The sequence below is a fragment of the Rhamphochromis sp. 'chilingali' genome, assembly GCF_963969265.1.
Source record: "Rhamphochromis sp. 'chilingali' genome assembly, chromosome: 1".
NCBI lineage: Eukaryota > Metazoa > Chordata > Actinopteri > Cichliformes > Cichlidae > Rhamphochromis > Rhamphochromis sp. 'chilingali'.
The window spans coordinates 54177011-54200787 of NC_137929.1; the positions used below are offsets into that span (position 1 = coordinate 54177011).

The following is a 23777-nucleotide window of genomic DNA, read 5'->3' on the forward strand; positions in this document are numbered from 1 at the left end:
GCCGCAGGTAGAGGTGACGTGGCCCGTGGGCCGCGAGTTTGAGACCCCTGCTCTAGACCATCCAACCAAGAAAACCTCAGCTTTTTTCACAGGACCACAAGCGTGTCTACCTGGCCTTGTGCTGGCCCATGTGTGGGCCATACCAATGTTGCTATGTGGGTAACCTCACCAGGTTTTGGATAAAGTGTACACTCACAAACCTGTCAAACATGCATTTGAAATGTTCGCTACCATAGCAGTATAGTATTGCCTCATGGTATTTGGATCTTCTAACTAAAGTATGAAAATAGGAACATAAATAGTGCCATCATTGCCAGACCTTGCCCACATCTGGTTGACATACACCCCGCCATGACACCAGTCAGTCAGAAGTGCCAGCTTGATGCCGGATCCATGCCAGACCTGTTTTCTATTAGCCTGGGCCATAAAAAAACCAAACCACAATTGGGCCAGATGTGGCATGCCATCACATGAACAGTGCCATCTACAGGGAGTGCAGAATTATTAGGAAAATGAGTATTTTGTCCACATCATCCTCTTCATGCATGTTGCCTTACTCCAAGCTGTATAGGCTGGAAAGCCTACTACCAATTAAGCATATTAGGTGATGTGCATCTCTGTAATGAGAAGGGGTGTGGTCTAATGACATCAACACCCTATATCAGGTGTGCATAATTATTAGGCAACGTTCTTTCCTTTGGCAAAATGGGTCAAAGGAAGGACTTGACAGGCTCAGAAAAGTCAAAAATAGTGAGATATCTTGCAGAGGGATGCAGCAGTCTCAAAATTGCAAAGCTTCTGAAGCGTGATCATCGAACAATCAAGCGTTTCATTCAAAATAGTCAACAGGGTCGCAAGAAGCGTGTGGAAAAACCAAGGCGCAAAATAACTGCCCATGAACTGAGAAAAGTCAAGCATGCAGCTGCCAAGATGCCACTTGCCACCAGTTTGGCCATATTTCAGAGCTGCAACAAAACTGGAGTGCCCAAAAGCACAAGGTGTGCAATACTCAGAGACATGGCCAAGGTAAGAAAGGCTGAAAGACGACCACCACTGAACAAGACACACAAGCTGAAACGTCAAGACAGTCTTGAGAAATATCTCAAGACTGATTTTTCTAAGGTTTTATGGACTGATGAAATGAGAGTGAGTCTTGATGGGCCAGATGGATGGGCCCGTGGCTGGATTGGTAAAGGGCAGAGAGCTCCAGTCCGACTCAGACGCCAGCAAGGTGGAGGTGGAGTACTGGTTTGGGCTGGTATCATCAAAGATGAGCTTGTGGGGCCTTTTCGGGTTGAGGATGGAGTCAAGCTCAACTCAATCAATCAATCAATCAATCAAAGCTTTATTCGTCACATGCAGGTTGCCCTGCAGTGAAATGGGACCCCCCTGCAGTGAAATGGGAACCCCCCCCCCCGACCTTACACATATAGCACAAACATTACATGGGGATACAGGTCGGAGATTGGTAGAATCAGAGAAAAGACATTGAAATGTACACTACAGTGGGGAGAGTACAAGAGGAAAAAAGAGACCCCTACTCATGCTGTGCTTCCATGGTAGGACAGCATGAGAACAGGAAACAAAAAAACTCCTTTGCACAAAAAAGCACAAATGTCCACAGCACAACACTGTGAAGACATGACAAGCCACAGGGGTGGGTGGGGGGTGAGGAGTAATCCGAAGAAACACAGCAGCCACCCTGCACAGCGCTATCATTCCAGTGCGGCACACAGACCCGCCGTGTTCCCTCGCCGGAAACAAGCATCGAAGGCGTTGGAAAGGGAGGGGAGATGAGTGAGTGCCTATCAGTGTAAGTGTATGTGTGTGCGTGTCCATAGTTCAGCGGAGACAGTGTCCTTCGCTCTATCAGGCTCCCAGTCCTACTGCCAGTTTCTGGAAGACACCTTCTTCAAGCAGTGGTACAGGAAGAAGTCTGCATCCTTCAAGAAAAATATGATTTTCATGCAGGACAATGCTCCATCACACGCGTCCAAGTACTCCACAGCGTGGCTGGCAAGACAGGGTATAAAAGAAGAAAAACTAATGACATGGCCACCTTGTTCACCTGATCTGAACCCCATTGAGAACCTGTGGTCCATCATCAAATGTGAGATTTACAAGGAGGGAAAACAGTACACCTCTCTGAACAGTGTCTGGGAGGCTGTGGTTGCTGCTGCACGCAATGTTGATGGTGAACAGATCAAAACACTGACAGAATCCATGGATGGCAGGCTTTTGAGTCGCTGATTTGTTTTTGTTTTGTTTTTGAATGTCAGAAATGTATATTTGTGAATGTGGAGATGTTATATTGGTGTCACTGGTAAAAATAAATAATTGAAATGGGTATATATTTGTTTTTTGTTAAGTTGCCTAATAATTATGCACAGTAATAGTCACCTGCACACACAGATATCCCCCTAAAATAGCTAAAACTAAAAACAAACTAAAAACTACTTCCAAAAACATTCAGCTTTGATATTAATGAGTTTTTTGGGTTCATTGAGAACATGGTTGTTGTTCAATAATAACATTATTCCTCAAAAATACAACTTGCCTAATAATTCTGCACTCCCTGTAATCTAAGTTGCTCAATGAGGTAGCTTGAAGATATATTGTTAATAATTCGGAAGGTGAGCAGCAGGATTTTGAATTGAATGTGATACTATCAGTGAGGCCAGGGTGAGCAGGAGAGGAGGGGGGGGGGTTGCTGTCTTATTTAATGAATCATTTCAATGTAAGCAGCTATCTCCTGGAAGTTTTCAGTCTTTTGAATATGTGGCTTTACAGCTGAAGGCCCCATCCAAAGTTGTGTTTCTTAATGTTTACAGGCCTCCCAAATACTGCACAGACTTTTTTAATGACCTCAGTGAACTGCTGTCTGTGATCTGTGTTGACTTTGACTGTGTAATTATTGTTGGGGATTTTAACATCCATGTGGACAACCCTCAGGACAAAGGGACTAAAGACCTGAGTAACACTCTGGGCAACTTTGGGCTGACTCAGCATGTAACAGAGGCCACACATAATGGAGGACACACTCTTGACCTACTGATCTCCAAAGGCCTGAGCATTTCAAAGGTTACTGTGTCTGATGTGGGCCTGTCTGATCATTACTGTGTTTTCTTTGAAAGTAAAATCTCAGCCCACACAAATATATCAACAACAGTGATCACAAAACGGTGTATAACTGAACACAGTACTGCAATTTTTAACCAGGTCTTCCCATTAACACCTGACCTGTCCAGAGGGTCAGTCAATGAGCTCGTCAATAGCTTCAATGCTAACATGTTAAATGTAATGGACACTATTGCTCCCATTAAGGTGAAGGTTATCTCTGGAAGGAAAAAGTCTCCATGGAGAAACTCCACACTGGTGCAAAATGAAAAAAAGAGAGTGTAGGAAAGCTGAGCGCAGATGGAGAAAAACAAACCTCCAGGTTCATTATGACATTTATAAAGAGAAACTTCACAATTATAATTTACAACTGAGGAATGCAAGGAGGTCCTACTTCTCTGACATCATCACTAAAAACAGCCATAATGCTCGGGTCTTATTTTCTACAGTTGACAGGCTAACAAACCCTCCTGTGTCAGTGGCAGCTGAACTTCATTCAACCATGGCCTGCAATGACTTTGCCAAATTCTTCACAGAAAAAATCCAAAAAATTAGACAAGCAATTGGTTCATCAACAGCAGATCCAGGATATGTACTGTGTCCACCAAAAAACTGTTTAAACACCATGAAACAGTTTCAACCTATTAACAGCAAAGACCTGGAGGACATCTTAGGTAAACTGAACTCCTCCTCCTGCTGTTTAGATGTCCTGCCAACAAGTTTTTTCAAAAACGTCTCAAAGACACTAGAGTCAGACCTGTTACAGATCGTCAACTTTTCTTTATTATCAGGTGTGTTTCCAGAATCACTAAAAACTGCTGTAATCAAACCTATACTGAAAAAGGACAATCTTGACAAGACACAAATGAACAACTACAGGCCGATCTCAAATTTCCCATTTTTAAGTAAGATCATTGAAAAAGCAGTTTCTCAACAGCTCAGTTACTTCTTAAAACAGAATAATTGCTATGATGCCTTCCAGTCAGGTTTTAGACAGAACCACAGCACTGAAACCGCTCTGACCAAAGTGTTTAATGACATATGTCTGAATACAGACAGTGGAAAAATGTCAGTCCTAGTTTTACTGGATCTCAGTGCAGCATTTGATACAGTTGACCACAACATATTACTCAAACGACTGGAGAACTGGACAGGTCTTTCAGGAACTGTACTAAACTGGTTCAAAACATACTTAGAAAACAGGAAATACTTTGTATCAATAGGTAACTTCACATCTGAGCAGACAAGTATCACATGTGGAGTTCCCCAAGGTTCCATCTTGGGACCCCTTCTGTTTAACATCTACATGCTCCCACTGGCACAGATTATAAAGAACAACAAAATAAACTATCACAGCTATGCAGATGACACACAAATATATATCACAATGTCACCAGGAGACCGAGGCCCTGTACAGGCTCTTGGTAAATGCATTGAGGAAATCAATGACTGGTTGTGCCACAATTTTCTCCAGCTAAACAAAAACAAAACTGAGGTAATAGTCTTTGGCGCCAAAGAAAAACGACTACAGGTCACCAGAGAACTTCAATCTATACATCTAAAAACCACAAACCAGGCGAGAAATTTGGGTGTAGTGATGGATGCAGACCTAAACTTAGAAAAACACATTAAGACAATTACAAAGTCAGCTTACTATCACCTCAAGAATATTTCAAGGATCAAAGATCTGATGTCTCAACAGGACCTGGAAAAACTAGTCCATGCATTCATCTTTAGTATGCTTGATTACTGTAACAGCATCTTTACAGGTCTACCTAAAAAATCAGTCAGACAACTACAGCTCATTCAGAACTCTGCTGCTCGAGTCCTCACTAAGACCAAAAAAGTGGACCACATCAGTCCAGCTCTGAGGTCTTTACACTGGCTGCTTGTCCGTCAGAGGATAGACTTTAAAGTTCTGATGCTGGTCTATAAAGCTCTGAATGGTTTAGGACCAAAATACATCAGTGACCTCCTGACCCAGTATGAACCTTCCAGATCCCTCAGGTCACCTGGATCCGGTCTTTTATCAGTTCCCAGAGTCAGAACCAGACACGGAGAAGCTGCATTCAGCTTTTATGCTCCTTATATCTGGAACAAACTCCCAGAAAGCCTCAGATCAGCTGAAACACTCAGTTTATTTAAATCCAGGTTGAAGACTCACCTATTCTGAGCTGCATTTGAATAAAGCACCAAATCCACACTTTTAAGCTTAAATTTCAAAACTTACATTTAACTACTGATTTTATCTACTGTTCTGATTTTATCTGTTTTGATTTTATATACTGTTTTGTTTGTTTGTTTGTTAATTAGTTAGTTTATTTGCTTGTTTTAATCAATTTTAAATCATGCTTTTTATTTGTTCTTGTTTCTAATGTCTCTGTAAAGCACTTTGAATCACCTTGTTGTTGAATTGTGCTATACAAATAAACTTGCCTTGTCTTGCCTAACCAATCAACCTGATCTCACTAACTATGGTGGTGCAGTGCTTGGCACTGTTGCCTCACCACTTTCAAATCCACCACCTGACACAGATAATGTGTGTGGTGTTTGCATGTTCTGTCTTAGTACTCCAGCTTCCTCCCAAAGTTCACAAACACGCAGTTAGAGGGGGTAACTTATACAACCTGCAATTTTTAAACACCAATCAAAAACACTGTTGCCTGTCAAAGCACAGATCAAGAAACAATAGTCGAGGGAATAAAGGATTTTACTCTAATTCTGCGCATAAAATAGTGGCGACTAGAAGCAAGTAAGCTTGTCTAAGGTGACTCCATTCCTTCCATACGATCATGTGAAACAGAATGTACTCCTTATTTCAATTCTAAGGTTTTACCCATGAGGACATAAAGAACCATCCCACAGTTTTGAGGTTAGCGTTAGCATGGGGGATGATATTGAGTAATTACTCTGCACACAGAGAACAACCAATATAAAATCCCCATTTCTCTAAACTCCCTAGTCAATAAAAATACTGGCGGCTGCCAGTGCTACCCCTCATCCTCCTAGTACCACAACTGTGGTATTATTTTGAATTACTTTACTTTAAATTAGAGAAGCAGAGCTATTGCAGGGGGGCCCTGTATGAATTGGGTAAAAAAAGGGGGCCTAGCAAAAAAAGTTTGGGAACCACTGCCCTAACTCATCTTTATCTAAAAATGAAATTAAAGTATGCCATCCATACTTTTTATGGGTAATGTGATGCTGAGTGTTAAAACAGAGTTTATCTACATGTGTTTTTGCTCATAATTAAATTATCTCTGATTTTAATCAAAAGTATAATTAAATATGATGTGTAATAATAATAATACTAATCACACTCAATACTTTAATTAGTATATCAGTCTAACCAATATGATGAATACGAAAATATATTCTGAATAATAAAATGATCTGCATGTAGTTGTCTGTTTGTGCTAAAAATAACTGGGTGAGGGGAAATTGGAAAAAAAATGATATTGAATATATTTTGCAAACACAGGAAAAAAGTACTGCTATGTAACAGAGTTAAAAAGAAATCATGTTGGAGTCATAGTATGGAGGGTGCTGAGTGCCAAAATGTTGGCAGCAGGAACTGACAAAAAGGCTCCTGACCAGATATTTGCAGTTTTTTATTTAAAGTTTACCTACAGGCCATGCAGAGAGTCACAGTAACTTTGTTTAAGATAAACAGTTGGTTTTTATACACCACAGCGATAAAACAGTTGAACCTCAGATTCGAACACATTTAGATAAATTTGCAATCTTGGAATTTATGTAACTATAATGAACTTTAATTTCTTTAATTTTCTCTTAGGTTTTCCACACACATCTGTCCTCAATGTTTTCAAAGACCTAAGCATCAATTGGACGAACCTGGCCACAACAAGACTCTTTCCTAAGGTACAGTTTGGTGTTACTGTTTGGAACATTACCAAGGACAGTGGTCATTAACCCCTGAAATGTTGCAGGGGCATTTTTTCATCCCAAATACCAGTATAGTACAATACAGCTCCTTGTGAGCTCCTGTTTCTGAAATATATATTTTAACTATCCAGGCACATGTAATATCATGGCTCCAGTTCCTGGCTCCTATCTAGACTGGCAACATAATCACTATTTCTGGGTCCTCCCAAAAGAGGACTGAAGTAAGGCCAATTAGTGTTAATTCAAATTATGAATTAAATTAGTCAGCATTAAGCATTTGGCTTAATGCTTAACTGCATATTTACCTATCACAATGAATAGACATGTCTGCAACTACATAGTTCATACTGTCTTGAACCTGCCTGTTTGATTGCCTCATTGGCAACACTATTTCTACTACATTATTTTCACTTAGATTTCTGTTCCATTAAGTAGAAGATATATAGTTTGTTACTTTACCTGCATGATAACTTGCAGTATCAGTATTTGGGCACATGATGGGGCCGTTGATGTTGCATGACTTTTTAATTTTGGGGGAAAAATATATTTCACCCTATTTTAGGGGAGCTTTAGGGTCCCTAATAGTATATCAATCATAAAATCTGACACCAGTGCAGTTTTCTTTAGAAAAGGTTTAAGTATTGCATTTTTAAAACACTGAGACAGAGGCAGTAGGCAATGAAAATTTTACAGTATAGGGGAACTGCAGACCAACAATCAGAGGTACATCTTTCACAAATCAGTGGAAGTGGTGTTGATTTGACAGGTGGAGGAATTCAGGTGGTATGTTATCTTGTGTAATTCTTTAACTGTGATCTCTTAAAATTAAAATATAAAAAAAAAAAAACCAGACAGCTCAGGGTTCAGTACAGGTGAAGGAATTTGTCATTCTTTTTTTGTATTTCTTCCATTTTTCCGCTTTCAAGAAATAGTTAAACTGTTCACATTTGTCAGTGGATGTTTCCTTTGGATTGCTGAAGGACTGATCACCAAGTTTATTTTCTAAAAAGATACCTTTGGGTTTTAGCAGTTTAAGATTAATTTAGGCCAATATCAGTTTTTTTTCTCCAAATCATCATAAGAGTTTTTATCATTAGAATAGAATAGAATAATCCTTTATTATCCCATGGATGAGAAATTTCGGTGTTACAGAGCTCTTACAGCAAGGGAAAATATAATATATAAGAGGAAGACACAAGGTGGTCCTATAAACATAAGCAGCCAAAGTTCATATATACAACTATATATGAACTCAATGTTTTTTCATGCAGTGGAGACAGTGCAACAGAAATAGTGAACACATCACAATAAAATCACCTTAAGGATCATTACACTGCCTCGCCAACAATAAGTTCTTGTCCTCGAGTGAAAACACACTCTCTGAGCTGGGGGTGTAGTCTGCGTTGGCTCTTAGGTCTCCTAAATCTCTGAGAGGTAGAAATAGCTATATGGATTAGAGGGGAAAACCTGAAGGAGGGGAAGGCAGCACCTGCTGGAAGTCCATCTGTAGAGGGGTATGGGGGCTTTGCACAAATGCTTCAAGGAAAGGAGGAAGAGAATGTCCTCTATAAGGGGCCATTCGGTCTCTGTGCAACACCACTTTCCACCTCTAGGAGGCAACTGCACCCTGTAAACCACTTCCCCAACTCATTCCAGGACACTGCAGGGCCCCATTGAGTGGCTATCCAGTTTAAAAAAAAACCATCCTTTTCCTCTCTTTGGACGCACACCAGCTCTCCATCATGGAAGGGCCTCCCCTTAGTAGTGTTGTTGGAATTTCTATTTTGGCGCAGTCCTGCCTTTGCCAGCTGCAGCTTCCTCGAGTAGTCCAGGCCTGGTGGTGCCTCCAGTGTGTCAGGGGGCTTGACGAAAGCCAGCCTGGCAGGGATACTCAGCTCTCTCCCTAAACAGGGCAGGTGTGCATTTGGTGGAGTCTTAGCCTGCTGACCTGTAGGCCATGAGGGTGAGGGAAAGATGGAAGCCCCACTGGTGTTCTGAGGTAAGGATGGCTAGCTGCTTGGCCAGTGTCCTATTAAACGGGGTACCACGTGACGGGGTACCACGTGACGTCAACTCCGTCCCGCTGGAAGTTCTAACATCTCGTTAAAGCTGGAGAGAATTCAGAGACCATTTCCTTCATTCTATGGGTAGGTGAACGTGGCTGACTGTCTCCTGAACCCTCTCTCTTAATCGTTTCCGGCAACATCATTGGGTCTTGTGTCTCCAACCAGCAAGTAATGTCACTAGCAATAGCTCTCTCGCTTTTTTAAAAATCTGACACTGTCAGGCGTTGTGTGGAGGCGAGGAGGAAGGAACCCAAACGCAGGACTCGCAGGTAGGTGAAGACTGGTGAAGGTTTATTATAAGGAGTGGATGAACAGAACAGAGGTAGAAAATGGCTGGCTAGCTGGACGACTGAATGGCTGGCTGACTTAACTGAACTGAACGACATCATCAATGACACGACAGTGAATGGGTAGAAACAGAGGGCTTAAATACACAGACTGGTGATAATGATAATGAGAGACCGGTGAGTACACAGCTGAACATAATGAACTAATGGGAAGAGGACTGAACATAATGCACATAGACCAAGTTTATAAGTAGTTTTAAACCTTGTGATCCACAAAACAGCATAAGAGTAAAAGAGTAAACGAAGAACTGACTGCATTACAGCGCCCGCTGCTTGTTGAGAGTAAAAGCAATACGCGCTTTCACGTCTTTTTTTAGCAACTTTTTTTAGAGAAAAAGTGGCTAAGGGGTCTGAAAACTCGCTAAATATAGCGACAAAGTCGCTAAGTTGGCAACACTGGAAGGGGGAGACAGAGAAAGAGCCAGGAACAACAACGTCACATTAGAAAGGTATAGTAATCATCCACAACTATTTTCAGTTGCAGATGATAAAGGATTCAGAAAGTTTATTCATGCAGGCCCATATGACAGAGAATATGCATCTTCTTTTTGTTTTCATATTTTAATTTATATTTAATTGTGTTGTGGTTTGCAGTGTTTTGTGTTGTTTCACTTTAAATTTGTAAAAGGGAAAAGCTGAAAATTTAAATAGTTAAAAGTTGAAATGTGAATAGTTGATTTTTGTATAATATGATTTATTTATTACATTTTATGTGGAGTGAATAAATAAAAGTATATTTACGGTGGCCCCTACAGACAAAGCACATACAAACTTCAAATCACGTACGAACCCTGAAGCACGTACAAACCCTGAAGCACATACAAACTCCAAAACACGTAAAAAAACTCCAAAACACGTAAAAAAACTCCAAAACACGTAAAAAACTCCAAAACACGTAAAAACTCCAAAACACGTACAAAAGACAACAGAAGTGCTCCAGGATGCTAGGTGCAGTGTTGAGCTTTTGTTACAAGCCAGCAAGTACCAACGACCGGATTTGGTGTGTGGTAGTAACAGGTAAATTAACACTTTTTTAAAATTATTTGAATATATATGAATGCTTGTGTATAAATACACAAACAATACACATATGCTTTCAATTGTGTAATTTAAGTGATCTGGTTAGCTCTGTTTTGGAAGTTCAGTTCATGCTAGAAATGTTTTTTGGAGTTTGTACGTGTTTTGTCTCTAGGGGCCACCACATATATTTATATATAAACATATATAAATAAAACCACTTTTTTTTTTACATTAGTAATTCCTTTTGTGCATAATTTTATATTATTGTTAATAATAAATTAATGAAAGCAACAAAACAACCCGAAGAGCCGGTTTGGAGCCAAAAGAGCCGGTTCGGAGCCAAAAGAGCTGGTTCGGAGCCGAAAGACCCGGCTCTTTTTAGTGAGCCGAACCAAAAGAGCCGGTTCTCTAAAAAGAGCCGGAAATCCCATCACTACTTCAGAAAGTGAAAAAGATATCACGAGCAGTGGAGATATTTCTGACAGCGAAGAAGGGGAGGAATTTTTGCCAGGCACCGAGAAGCTTTGCAGCTCATCTGAGGAGGAGGAGGAAGAGACAAGACTGGAGGATGACCATCAGTGGAGATCTAAAAATGGAGAAATCATGTGGCAACCCACACATGAAGAGGTCCTGCCATTTTTTCCTCCTCCCATTTTAACCCCAGGACCAACCCATTATGCAATTGTTAGAATCAGCAGCCCCGGGAGCACTTTCAATATTTTTTTTGCGGAGGACATTATGCAGCTAATCCTGCATTTTACCAACCTGCAGGGCAAGCGGTCAGTAAAAGACTGGAAGAACATAGATGAGGAGGAGCTGCAGGCTTACATGGGGCTTCTGATCCTGGATGGCCTGTACAGGTCTCAACATGAAGCAACAACGAAGCCTGTGGGATGGGGTGACAGGACGTGTTCTTTTTCATGCCACAATGTCAAAAAAAAGATTCGCGCAAATTAATCTGGCAGTAAGATTTGATGATTGTCTTTCCCATCCAGGTCGCTACAGGGGGGACAAGCTGACTCCTATAAAAGATTTATGGAGCAAATGGAGCGACCGCCTGCCCAAACCTTTCAATCCAGGGAGAGATATATGTGTGGATGAACAGCTGATCCCTTTTAAGGGCCACTGTTCATTCAAACAATATATGCCCTCCAAACCTGCTAAATATGGGCTGAAGATCTGGGCCCTATGTGATGTGCAGACCTCCTATGCCTGGAGGCTTTAAGTGTATACAGGAAAGTTCGCATCAGCAAACAGGGAGGTTAACCAAGGCATGCAGGTAGTGCTTGAGTTGACAGAGGGGCTGCAGGGCCACACAGTCACAACCGACAATTTTTTGTACATCATTTCCTCTTGCAGAGGAATTGAGGAAGAGGAGGATGGCCCTGGTGGGCACTCTGCAGTTGACTGAGTTGCCCCCACAGCTGCTGAACGTTCAACACAGAGAAGTTCTGTCCTCTGTCTTTGCCTTGCCGCAACAGGGCTGTGGTATCCTACATCCCAAAGAAAAGAAAAAAATGTTGTCATGTTGAGCACCAGGCACCATGAGCCACAAGTCCAGGACTCTGGCAAGAAAAAGCTCCAGATCATCCTGGATTATAACAAGTGCAAAGGGGCTGTGGATTATCTGGACCAGTTAAGCACAATTATACATCAATTATTTGCCAAATTGTTTACGGTTTCTCATTATTATAACTGATAAAGTCAGATCATGTGACTATGATAGTTTTGATAGTTACAGAAAGGGGTGGGTGGGTCTAGTTTGATGCCCATAGGCAGAAAGAATCAATTTTCTATGGCTGTATAAATTTATGTCATCTGATCATTTCTTTTTGTTTTGCAGGTTCGTGGCACCTACTCCTGCCGTCGGCAGACGCGTAGGTGGCCCATGTGTCTGCTCGACCACATGACTGATGTAAGCTGCTACAATGCTTTTGTCCTCTTCACTGCTCTTTTGTCCTCTTCACTGCTGTGGACCCAGAGTGGAACAGACGAAAACACTACAAGCGGCGTCTGTTCATAGAGCAGGTTGGCAGAGCCCTTATCACCTCGACCATGATGAAGAGAACCCACCTGCCTAGAACACCGTTTGCAGCCAGCCTGGTCTTACAGGCCCAGGGCAAAGAGCAGCAGCAGGAGCAGCAGCAGGAGCAGGAGGAGGAGCGTTCCACAATGCGAAACCAGTGCACATCGTGTAAACAGCGCAGAAGAATTCCAAACTAGCTGCTGCAAATATGGTGCACCGGTCTGCAAAGTCCATTGCAAAATGCTATGTGGTTCATGTTATAAGATGTAAATTACATCTTTGTTCAGTTTGTTGTTTTGTTTTGTTTGTTCAGCTCAGTTCAGTTTGTTTTTGCAATAAATTTTCATTGTTCCAAAAATAATAATGCATCCAAATCAATGTTGTTATCAATTATTGACCTATTCAAAGCTCTAATAGCCTTTTGCCAAATATTATATTTTGCAATTAATTTTTGGAAAATATTGCAGATTATGGGTTCCCGCCCCCAAAATAAACACGGGTCTTTATAACAATAAAGCCATAAAAACATAAAAATTATTTAAAAAATAATGAAAAACTTTATATCTATGGTTAGGTCTGAAGTTGTTAAAAAGATCTGATGTGAAAAAAAGAAAAATTAATTCATATATGATATTGCTCTATCACCTGTTGACTTGGGACCCGTTTGGGTCCCGAGGGTAGAGAGCGGATGTAAATTTTATGGGTGCCACAAGGATAAATACATCAAATATTTTGTGGTTGTACTCTGTGGACCTTCTTTGTGGACTAGTCAATGTGTCATTATTTTAGTTGAGAAAGAATTAGGTGCAGTGAAAGTATGTCCAGCATGAATCACATGTTACACATGTCACTTTTTCAGTGTTAGTTCCTACTTTTGAAGCTTCAAAGAAACAGTATATAAGCATCAACCATAGAGCTGTTCAGCACCTTTTCACTGGAAGGCTGAAGCTACCAGTCGGTGCTGATAAGAAATTCTACAAGAGCTCTACTATAAAATCTATGTTATCCTTTCTCTAATGCAGTGGTTCCCAAACTTTTTTCGCTAGGCCCCCCTTTGTTTTAGAAAAATGTTCGCGCCGCCCCCCCGCACACCCTCGCGCGCACACACACGCACGCACTAACACATCCTCCAACCACACACAACCATATTTTGATCAATTGCAGTTTATTTCACACCTCAAACATTTAGTAAACAATTAAGCAAATACAAGTAATCTGCAATAAATTGCAGGTAGTACGAAAATAAACTACTAACTCTTTTACGCTACATCCGCACCTACACGGGTATTTTTGAAAACGCAGCTGTTTCGTCTACACGTAAACGGCGTTTCGGATCACCGAAAACTGAGATTTTTTAAAACTCATTTTTTGCGTTTACGTGTGGACGAGGAATACAGAGTTCGTCATGCAACGTTAAAGGTATGCGCCTTTTTTTAACTCAGCTGTGCGCCACGTTATTGTTTACATGAGAGGAATTGCAGAATGGACGATAGTCAGATTAACAGTATTTTGTCTCTATCTGCAGGTTTTACAGGCTTACGGTGTGTTCACACCGAACGCGATAGAGGCGGCCAGAGTATCAGGTTTACATGTTAAGTCAATGGAAAGGCGCGATGACACGCGATTGCAGCTCCCGCGAAAATTCAGAAGGAGATTTGTGTCGCCAAAACGCCTGAAACGCGCGTCAGTGTAGCGCGTTTAGGCGTTTGACTCGCGAAAAAAACCACGCGTGTGAGTTTTTGTGTTGCATTTTGTGCATATGCGCGTTACGCGTCTACCGCTCGAGTTGGAAAAATCTGAACTCCAGCGCCGTGACAACCAATCAGGAGCCTGGTGACGTGGCTGTTACCTAGGTCAAAGGGGCAGATCCAGCCAAAGCCCTTCATACTTCAATGGAAGGAAGGCTAATCAACGCCGTAGCAAACAACTCGGAGCCGTTCAACACCAGCTGCTTTCTGTACCGAGACAGGAATATAAAGGACCGAGCTTGGAGGAAGATATGTGAAGAGATCGGGCAACCTGGTAAGTTCATTCATTTCTCTTAAGTTTTCTCTAAAGTTTTCGCTGACCCGGGGAAGCCGCACAAAAGCTAGCAAGCCACCGCTATTTTCCCACTGACGTACAAATACCGTTCTGCTTTTATGCATGTTGTCATTTAGGAATATATTTTATTGTTTATTAATAAACAGCACACAGTGGTCCCGCTGTTCGTCTGTCACTGCTTTGCTTTTTCGCTGATTTTTTATTGCACAGTACAGCATTGCATTCTGCAGCCTGATTGACAAATCTCCTTCGTGTCGTGTCTCCTGCGCTTGCCAAATTTATCACGTTTGGTTTTGATAACCATCACGTCCAATAGAAAAAACAGCACAAAAATACCCATAACTATGAGCCTCATTCGGAAATAGATACCTGCACCGCGAGGGGAAAAAGGTGCACGAAAGTGGCGGGCAGATGAAGACAAACCGCGGCATAATAATACTTTTACGTTTTGCAATCTACAAAGGTTTGCACTTTGAGAATCAAATGTGAGAACTGTGACCAATGTTCATGTGTGTGGGGAAAATGGTGTATAAAGTGCGTGACCAGGGGCTAGTTATTCTGAGAACCCCTGCTGCAATAAATGAGGGACCACTGTCTACTCTATGATTATTATATCCAACCTGTTAACATTTAATACTGTATTGATAGAACCAACTGATTCTGAAGCAGAGCATCCCAAGTCCCTGAGCTCCTGCTGCTGCACCCACAGATATGTACAGCAAGCACTGATAGCTTTTAACTCGGTGGGATTGCCTTGTGATCACCTTTACTAAATATCTACAACCAATCTGATTATATCCTGTTTTTTTTTTTTCAATGTTGAAATTAAAATCTAGTAGCAGCCTTCTCATTTCTTTGTGTTTTGTGCTGTTTTATAGGCCCACAGGGGAGGACGGCTCTGAGGCAGATGAGGGATGGGTCCCAGGACGGTCCATTGGCGCTGGAGCTGGCCATCCTGATGTCCCTGAAGAGGCCACACCAGTCTCCAATGGAGCAGCTGGGTCCTTTTTATTCCTGTCTCTCTGTAAATTCTTATATTTTATATATTTATGTTTAATGTTTTTCTGTTTGAGAATTTTAATATTATTTCAAATAAATTTTTATAATGACTAATGTCTCAGTTCTACTACACAGCAAATGTTGGCACACGACTTGACACATGTAGAATTTATTTCATATTATACTAATGACAAAATATACTAATACAGTGGGATGCAAAAGTTTGGGCAACCTTGTTAATAGACATTATTTTCCTGTATAAATCGTTGGTTGTTACAATAAAAATGTCAGTTAAATATCATACAGGAGACACACACAGTGATATTTGAGATGTGAAAAGAAGTTTACTGGATTTACAAAAAGTGTGCAATAATTGTTTAAACAAAATCAAGCAGGTGCATAAATTTGGGCACCACAAAAAAGAAATGAAATAAATATTTAGTGTATATCAATGTGTGTGTCTCCTATATGATATATGGGGTGCCTTTGTCTGGACGTGCTTCCCATCCAGAGCTGCACAGCACAGAGGAAAGTTCCAGCGCTCCTGGAAATCCCTCTGTGATGGACGCCAGTCTCCAGGTGAAGGCGCAGCCATGAAGTTGTCCACTAGACAGTCCCAGATGGCCGTCGCTACCTGGGGGATGATCTGACACACCGACTCTGAAACTGAACGCGATGGTCCTGAAGGAGTCCCCGGTGACAAGGAACCTGGACAAAATTGTTCAAAATCAGTATTATGTGTACTGCAGTTACAAAATACATTATTCAAATTCCAAAATACTTTTGTGATGTCAGATTTAAATCAGAAAACTTAAATCTTACATAAAACATTTTGTAATTATAAGGATAATTACAAAATGTATATTAGATCATATCTAAAACTGTTGTGTTTTATTTTAACTTTAACATATCATAATTTGATTGGTAGCAACTTTTGCCACTACAGTGAGCCAATCACTCATAATTCCTAAACATGTCAATCAGGCAGGAATGAAGTAAGACATTAATAGAAATAAAGAGTTGTATGTTGACATGTAGCCCTTTCCTTGCTTAAATCATTAATATTTTTGAAAAATTAATCTGTGATAAGACAGCTTATCAAGATAGAACCATGTAACTAGAGATGAACCAAACTGTTCACAGTTTTATCTAACTCTGTTTTAATAAAGGCTGGTGACCCCTGTTATAGAGTCTGACAGCTGCAGGGATTATATACAAATATTCAACTATCCCAGAATTAAACCAGGTCTAAATAAAAAAGGAGTGAGTATCACTACAAAGGTTAACTCAGTGGTCCTAATGCTACAGTTTGATATCAGCAAACACCGAGCGCATACATTGATGTGACACCACAGCCATGCTATCATCGCAAACACTGATAACAGCATAAATCGAATTAAATCGGGACTTGATGAGAGCTTCTGAGTATCACTAGAAATATTATATACAGTCGTCTCCGTACCACAGTTTGCTATCAGTCAATAGCGACCATTCACTGTTAGCATAGCACATCCATGTTAGCAGTGTATAAATGGATGGTTTAGCATATATTAGCACAGGTATCAATAAAGGACTACCGTATTAAATACTTTTACTAACCTCAGGCAGACGGACAGGCGCTCTGCAGGTGGGATTGAGCCCCTGTAATTGGTGTCTAGGCGGGCGATTCTGGGATCGACGCGGGAAAGCAGGTCCTCAAACTGGCCGACGGTGATATCTCTGGAATCCGCCGTCATCCAGGCGCAGCTCCTGGAGCAAATGGTGAAACTCACCAAACTGCTCACGCCTCTGGAGGACATGATGGACCCAGGTACGGCGAGGACGTCTTTTACACCGCTGCTCTGCTCTCCACAGTAAATAGAGAAGGGAGACTCTCTTCAAGCGCTAGCTCGACAGCTGCCATCTTGCAAAGATACCGGTCTGGCACAACTTCCTCCCACATCCCTCCCACATTTCCGGTTCACACGCGTCAAAATATGATATTTTGAGGCGCGATGGATTTTTCTTGGACACGCGTAGAGGTGCGAATGTGCACGCGTCAAATTAGGGGCGTTTTGTTCGCGTCCATCGCGTTCGGTGTGAACACACCGTTACATATAAACACGCAGTTACTGTCCCTCTATTTGGAAAGGCAGAGGCTCACGGTGTGATTATTTTACATGTAGTTGTTTTTGTCCTGTGTAATAATATTCAACATTGCTATCAATGTTGAATATTGAGGTTTGTCACATGGAATATAAATGGAGCTGGCACCAGAGGAAAGAGGTTAAAGATATTTAACCAGCTTAAAAAACTACAGCTTAAAAAACTACAGGCAGATGTTGTTTTATTACAAGAAACTCATAAACCTGTCACAGGTTTAAACGAACTTAAAACACCTGAGTTTCCTAACGTGTTTGCAGCCTGTTATAATTCTAGACAACGGGGAGTAGCAATTTTAATACATAAAAATGTTAATTTTACAGTACTCGATACAGTTATAGATCCAGAGGGTAGATTTCTAATTATTAAACTATCAATATTGAACAAAAAACTATGTATTGTAAGTATATACGGTCCAAATGTTGATGAACCCTCATTCTTCCACAGATTTTTTTAGTGCACTCTCTGAACACCTTGATTGCACACTCATTCTTGGCGGTGACCTCAACCTTGGACTAAATGAAGACATGGATAGGCTCAACACAACAGGAACTCAGCGCAATTGGCAGTCCACAAATATAATCAAACAGTATATGAGCGACTTTGGTCTTTGCGATGCATGGCGCTCTCTTCACCCCACCAGTAAGGAATATACTTTTTTCTCGCATGTTCATCACTCCTACTCTCGTCTGGATTATTTTTTGGTCAGCAGCTCACTGCTGTGTGACATTTCAGACACTGAGATTCATCCTATAGCTGTCAGCGATCATGCTCCTGTATCTTTAACACTAATGCACAAGAATAACACTACGCCAAGAAAAAACTGGAGATTTAATATATCACTACTTAAAGATGAAGACTTTATTAAATATTTTAAAAAGGAATGGACTTCATATTTAGACTTTAATGACACTCCCGGAATATCTGCTTCTGTTCTATGGGAAGCAGGGAAAGCTGTGATGAGAGGTAAAATAATTTCTTTCTCATCACACAAAAAGAAAGAAGAAAATAAAAATATTCAGGAATTAGAAAAAAACATCAAATCACTAGAAGAAGCCTACGCGTGCAACCAAGATCAGGAAACATTGAACAAAATATGCAAAACAAAACTAGAATTAAATGAAATTATTAATAAAAAAACACAATTCCTTATACAAAGACTACGCTTGCAGAATTTTGAACACAGTAACAAATCAGGTCGATTTCTAGCTAACCAGCTAAAAATAAATAAAGAAAAAACAACTATATGTGCTGCTAAAGATTTATCGGGGAACACAACATATGATCCTGGAAGAATAAACAACATTTTTAGGGATTTCTATGAAACTTTATACTCACCACAAATAAACCCATCTAAAAATGAAATTGATCTGTTTCTTGACAACGTAACTCTTCCAAAATTACTAGACAGTCAAGCAATGGAACTGGATTTGCCACTGACGCCAAGTGAACTCCAGGAAGCCCTGATAAGTATGCCCAATAATAAGGCTCCAGGTCTAGACGGCTTCCCTGCAGAATTCTACAAAGAATTCTGGACAATTTTGGCACCAGTATTCCACGGCATGTTGCAGGAAATCGAGGAAAATGGCAGACTACCACCAAATATGAATTCTGCCAATATTAGTCTCCTGCTAAAACCAGGCAAAGACCCTGTATTTCCCTCAAGCTATCGTCCAATTTCTCTTTTAAATGTAGACCTTAAAATAATCTGCAAAGCTCTTTCAAAGAGATTAAAGAAAATAACCCCCCTCTTAATTCATCCTGACCAAACTGGTTTCATAAAAGGTCGGCACTCCTCAACAAACACTCGTAGATTACTTAATTTAATAGACTACTCATACGATAAAAACATCGAAACCATAATATTATCTCTAGATGCAGAAAAAGCATTTGACAGAGTTAACTGGAAATTTTTATTCGCAACTTTACACAAATTTGGTTTTGGAAACTCTTTCATAAACTGGATAAGAATATTATACAATTCCCCAACAGCTCGTATCAGAACAAATGACCAGACATCCTCCAGCTTCTGTCTCCTGAGGGGCACCAGACAGGGATGCCCACTCTCCCCTTCACTTTTTGCAATTTTTATCGAACCTCTAGCAGCAGCATTTAGACAGGCTACAACAATTAAGGGCATAAAATGTAAGAACATAGAACATAAAATCAGTCTCTATGCGGATGATGTGTTGCTTTTTCTGCAAAACACACAAGCCAACCTCTCTGAGGTAATTACTTTAATAAACTGGTTTTCAAGAGTTTCAGGTTATTCAATTAACTGGCCAAAATCTACAGTTCTCCCCATTAACTGCTCCTTCCATAATTCTTCCTCTGCCCCACTGCAGTCGGAAATATTAAATATTTAGGTATTAATGTCTCTCCTAAGCTTTCAGACTTAACTAAATTAAACCACATCCCACTTCTAAAGAAAGTAGAAGGCGATCTGACTAGATGGAAATCTTTACCCATATCACTCATGGGAAGGGTCGCCACTATAAAAATGATGATCTTGCCAAAAATAAATTACTTATTTTTGATGATCCCTAACAAACCATCACAAGATTGGTTCAGATCTCTGGATTCATATATTTCCAAATTCCTTTGGAAAGATAAACCCCCGCGTATCAGCTTAAAAACGCTACAAAGAACCAAGGATAGAGGAGGATTAGATCTGCCTAATTTTCACCAATACTTCTTAGCAAACAGGCTTCAGTTCATCTCAGAATGGTTAAAACATACCTTCTTAGTTGAGCCTTGGCTAGATCTTGAACAGGCACTATGCAAGGATCTAGAGATTTCAGACCTACCATTTATTAGCTCAAACATCAAAAGACATGAATGCTTTAAAAGTATCAACATCAGCTTTTCTCTGACAGCATGGTGGGAGTTTCTAAAAATAACGGAGTCTTCATTAATCCCATGCAAACGTACACCTATCTGGAATAACCCTGACATATTACAAAACAATAATATGATTAATTTCCCAGAATGGAGTTGTAAAGGAATTAAATACTTAGAACATATATTAGAGGGAACAGAATTTATTCCATTTGACAGACTAGTTGCACAATATGGGATCAACAAGACAAGATTTTTAGAATATCAACAAATTAAATCCATAGTAAAAAAAAATTTAACCTCAGTCAAGTTGAATTACAAACACCACGAAGTGCGGCACATTTTCTTACTCTTAAATACCCCAAATTATTATCTAAAATATACAGAACACTCTCTAAATTAGATGAATCAATATCCCTTCCTATTGCAAAGTGGGAAGCAGATTTATCAGTCAGCTTAGACCAAAACTTCTGGTCTCAGATTTGCTCAAAAACCTTTAAATTAATTAAAAATCCCAGTCTGCAATTAATACAATACAAAATACTACATAGAGTGCACTATACAGGTCATCGGATGTTCAAGATGGGCTTTACATCTTCCAACAACTGCTCACACTGTCAAGGCAATACACCAGACAATTACATCCACGCTCTTTGGTTCTGTCCACCAGTGCAAAAGTTTTGGCGCGAGATATGTGAAGACTTATCAAAGTGTCTGAAATGTAACATTCCAACTTCCCCCTTAGTGTGTTTACTGGGCAGCTTAGATAATGTCACTTCAGAAAAGAATATAGCCCATATGATTTTCACTGCCCTATGCATAGCCAAGAAAACAGTCCTCATGAACTGGAAAAATAAAAATAATCTTAATTCTAACCAATATAGAAATTATCTATTAGATTACATTAGTCTTGACACAGCCTCTGCCACCACATCAGATCAATTGCTCTGGGCTCCTTTTATCAGCTCCATCACCTAGTGGGGGTGGGGGGTCATAGTTTGGTCCCGCCTTCACTGTTGTGATTGGTGTGGGGGTAGGGACAGGCTTAGGGCGTCGGGGGGTTCCCCGGAGGCATCTTCCTTGGGGGGCTCAACCCGGGGTAGCGGTCATGTCCGGTTGGGGGCTCTGTTGGCTCTCAGGTGACTGTTTCCTCGCGGCTGCGTGCAGCGGGGCTAGGGGAGGGTCTGTGCTGATGGACGTGGGTTACTGACCTGGTAGCCTGGCTGGCCCTGGGTGGGTCCGGGATGGGCGTGAGGTTCTGGGGGTGCTCCGTCTCTGGGCTGGGGCCCGGGCCGGGCCTTGGGGGCTTGGGTCCTGGTTCGTGTGTTGCCGGGGTTGTGGGCGGGTGGGTGCATGGGGGCCCAGCCCTGGAGCAGGGTGCCGCCGGTGCGTCAAGCCACCTGGGGGGCTCTTCAACTGGTGGGGGAGATGGTCACATCTTGCAGGAGCTCTCCTCTCTTCAGGAACTCTCTCTGCAGGAGGGGGAGATACAGGAGAGGTGGAGGAAGATCTCAGCCTGGGCGTTTACTGTCTTATGTAGTCTGGAAGATGAGTGGATGGTGGGGTGGGTGCAGTTTTCTCTGTGGTGGGGTTGGGTGGACTGTCCCGGGCTCTGTGGGGCCGGGGGGCGCTGCTGCACTGGGCCCCGGTCTGGTTGGGCCTGGGCCCCCTTTCCCTGGCGGGTCGCGGAGTATGGGAGTGCCTACTGGGGTCAGCGGGGGAGCTGGCCCCAGGGAGGGGTTACCTGCCCCTCCCTTCCTTCCCTCCCCATCTCCAGCTGCCTCCCTCTTCCCGCTCCACCACAACCACCCACACATGCAGGGCCTTGGAGTAGGGGTATGTCACCAGAGTGCAGAGGAGGCTACCCCCCCGTCCCCTTCTGGCTGCCTCTGCCTCAATTTTATCCCACAACTTAGACATTCACATTATTCACACTCTCATTACACATACATATAGGATCTTGGGGGTGGGCACAATCACGGAGTCCAAATTACCATCAGGGTGTACACCTCACCCCTGGCGTCGTTGCCCACCTCTCAATTTTAAATACACTTAGACATTAAGGGCTATCAGGAGGGACTATGCGCTTACCTGCTGCTCCTTGGCAGGTAGCTCCATGCCCTCCTGGGTTTTAATTGCACCTTAGAACACACATGCATCAACACTACAATGAGCGGGTGGAGGGAGGTTTGGAGTCTTCTCCCACCCCCGTTCTCTGCGGCCTGCTGGAGCGGGAGGGCTAGGAGGAGTTGGCCGTCCGACTGCGGTCTGGGGTGTGGGGCCTCCCTGCTGCTACGGAGTCGGGGTGGTCTGCCTCTCCCCACCGCAGGGAAAAGGGTAACACCACCTGGGTCTGGGTGCAGTTCCCCCCTCCAGGGGCAAGGGTACCTAGACCCGGTTTGTAGAGTACGCTTGGGGAGTGTGATCGTGTGTACAGCGTCTCTTTATGTCTGTCTCCACGTTGGTTGAGTGTGGAGTAAGTGCACATGAGAGCATGAGGGTGGGAATGAATGTTTGTGTCTGTGTGTGCCTGTATGTCTGTGTCTATATGTCAGGTTGGGTATCAGACGCCACCTCTCTGGGGACATCTCAGGCCCTCCAAGGTTTGGAGGCCTATCTCCACCCACCACCACTTCCCCTGCCGGTGGCGGACTCCCTCAGGTGTCGGTGCGTTGGTGGTTCTTTGTGTCTGGGGGTGGGCGTCCAGGTACACACCGGCTCACTCCTTGGCGGCCGCTTATCGGGGCCTGGAGCCTGGGGCTCGCTCGGGCCCCTTCGGAGGTGGGGTGCCCCCGGCCTCTCGGCCTGGGGCTCGGTCACTCAGGCACAGCTGGGGGCCGGCGGAGCTCATGGGCGCATCACTGCAACTCCCCCTGGCTTCTGCTCCGCGGCTGCTGAGTGAACCCTCATCTGGGACTCTCCTCAGCTCTTACTGGAACAGTGGCGCGGCTGCCCCTCTGTTGGTCTTCCATGGTCTCTTGTGTTCTGGGGGCCTCTGGATGTCTGGAGTTTTGATCGCCTCCATACCCGCTTCACACCCTGGAGGACGGGGCTGTGGCCCCCCCACACTCCCTAGCAGATCGTTACATGGAGAAACCTTTGGAATACAAGCGCGCTGATCCACACAGGTATGCACACGGGTGTTCACTGCTCGTAGACCCAAATTACACCTTTCTTGGCCGCTACTTCGAAGCACATCTGTCCTGCGTGCTGCACAACAACATTGAATATTTAGTATTTACTGCTGTTTACACTTAGCTAGATTAATGCGAT

General features: G+C 42.3%; 1 protein-coding gene across 1 annotated transcript; it reads left to right on the forward strand.

Moving 5' to 3' along the window:
• Positions 1 to 14353: 14353 nt before the first annotated feature.
• LOC308406234 (uncharacterized protein) lies at positions 14354 to 16757 on the forward strand. Its single transcript, XM_080897124.1, has 3 exons — positions 14354 to 14504; positions 15404 to 15549; positions 16036 to 16757. Exons 1-3 carry the CDS (start codon positions 14375 to 14377, stop codon positions 16084 to 16086), a joined length of 327 nt encoding a protein of 108 aa, XP_080753250.1. The 5' UTR covers positions 14354 to 14374; the 3' UTR covers positions 16087 to 16757.
• The last annotated feature ends 7020 nt before the right edge of the window (positions 16758 to 23777 follow it).

What these genes read in the sequence shown, in the direction of transcription:
- LOC308406234 (XM_080897124.1), top strand. Translation starts at nt 14,375, where the DNA reads ATGGAAGGAAGGCTAATCAACGCCGTAGCAAACAACTCGGAGCCGTTC. An exon ending in TGAAGAGATCGGGCAACCTG is followed by an intron (nt 14,505 to 15,403) that starts GTAAGTTCATTC and finishes GCTGTTTTATAG; the next exon opens with GCCCACAGGGGAGGACGGCT. An exon ending in CTTTTTATTCCTGTCTCTCT is followed by an intron (nt 15,550 to 16,035) that starts GTAAATTCTTAT and finishes CTTCCCATCCAG; the next exon opens with AGCTGCACAGCACAGAGGAA.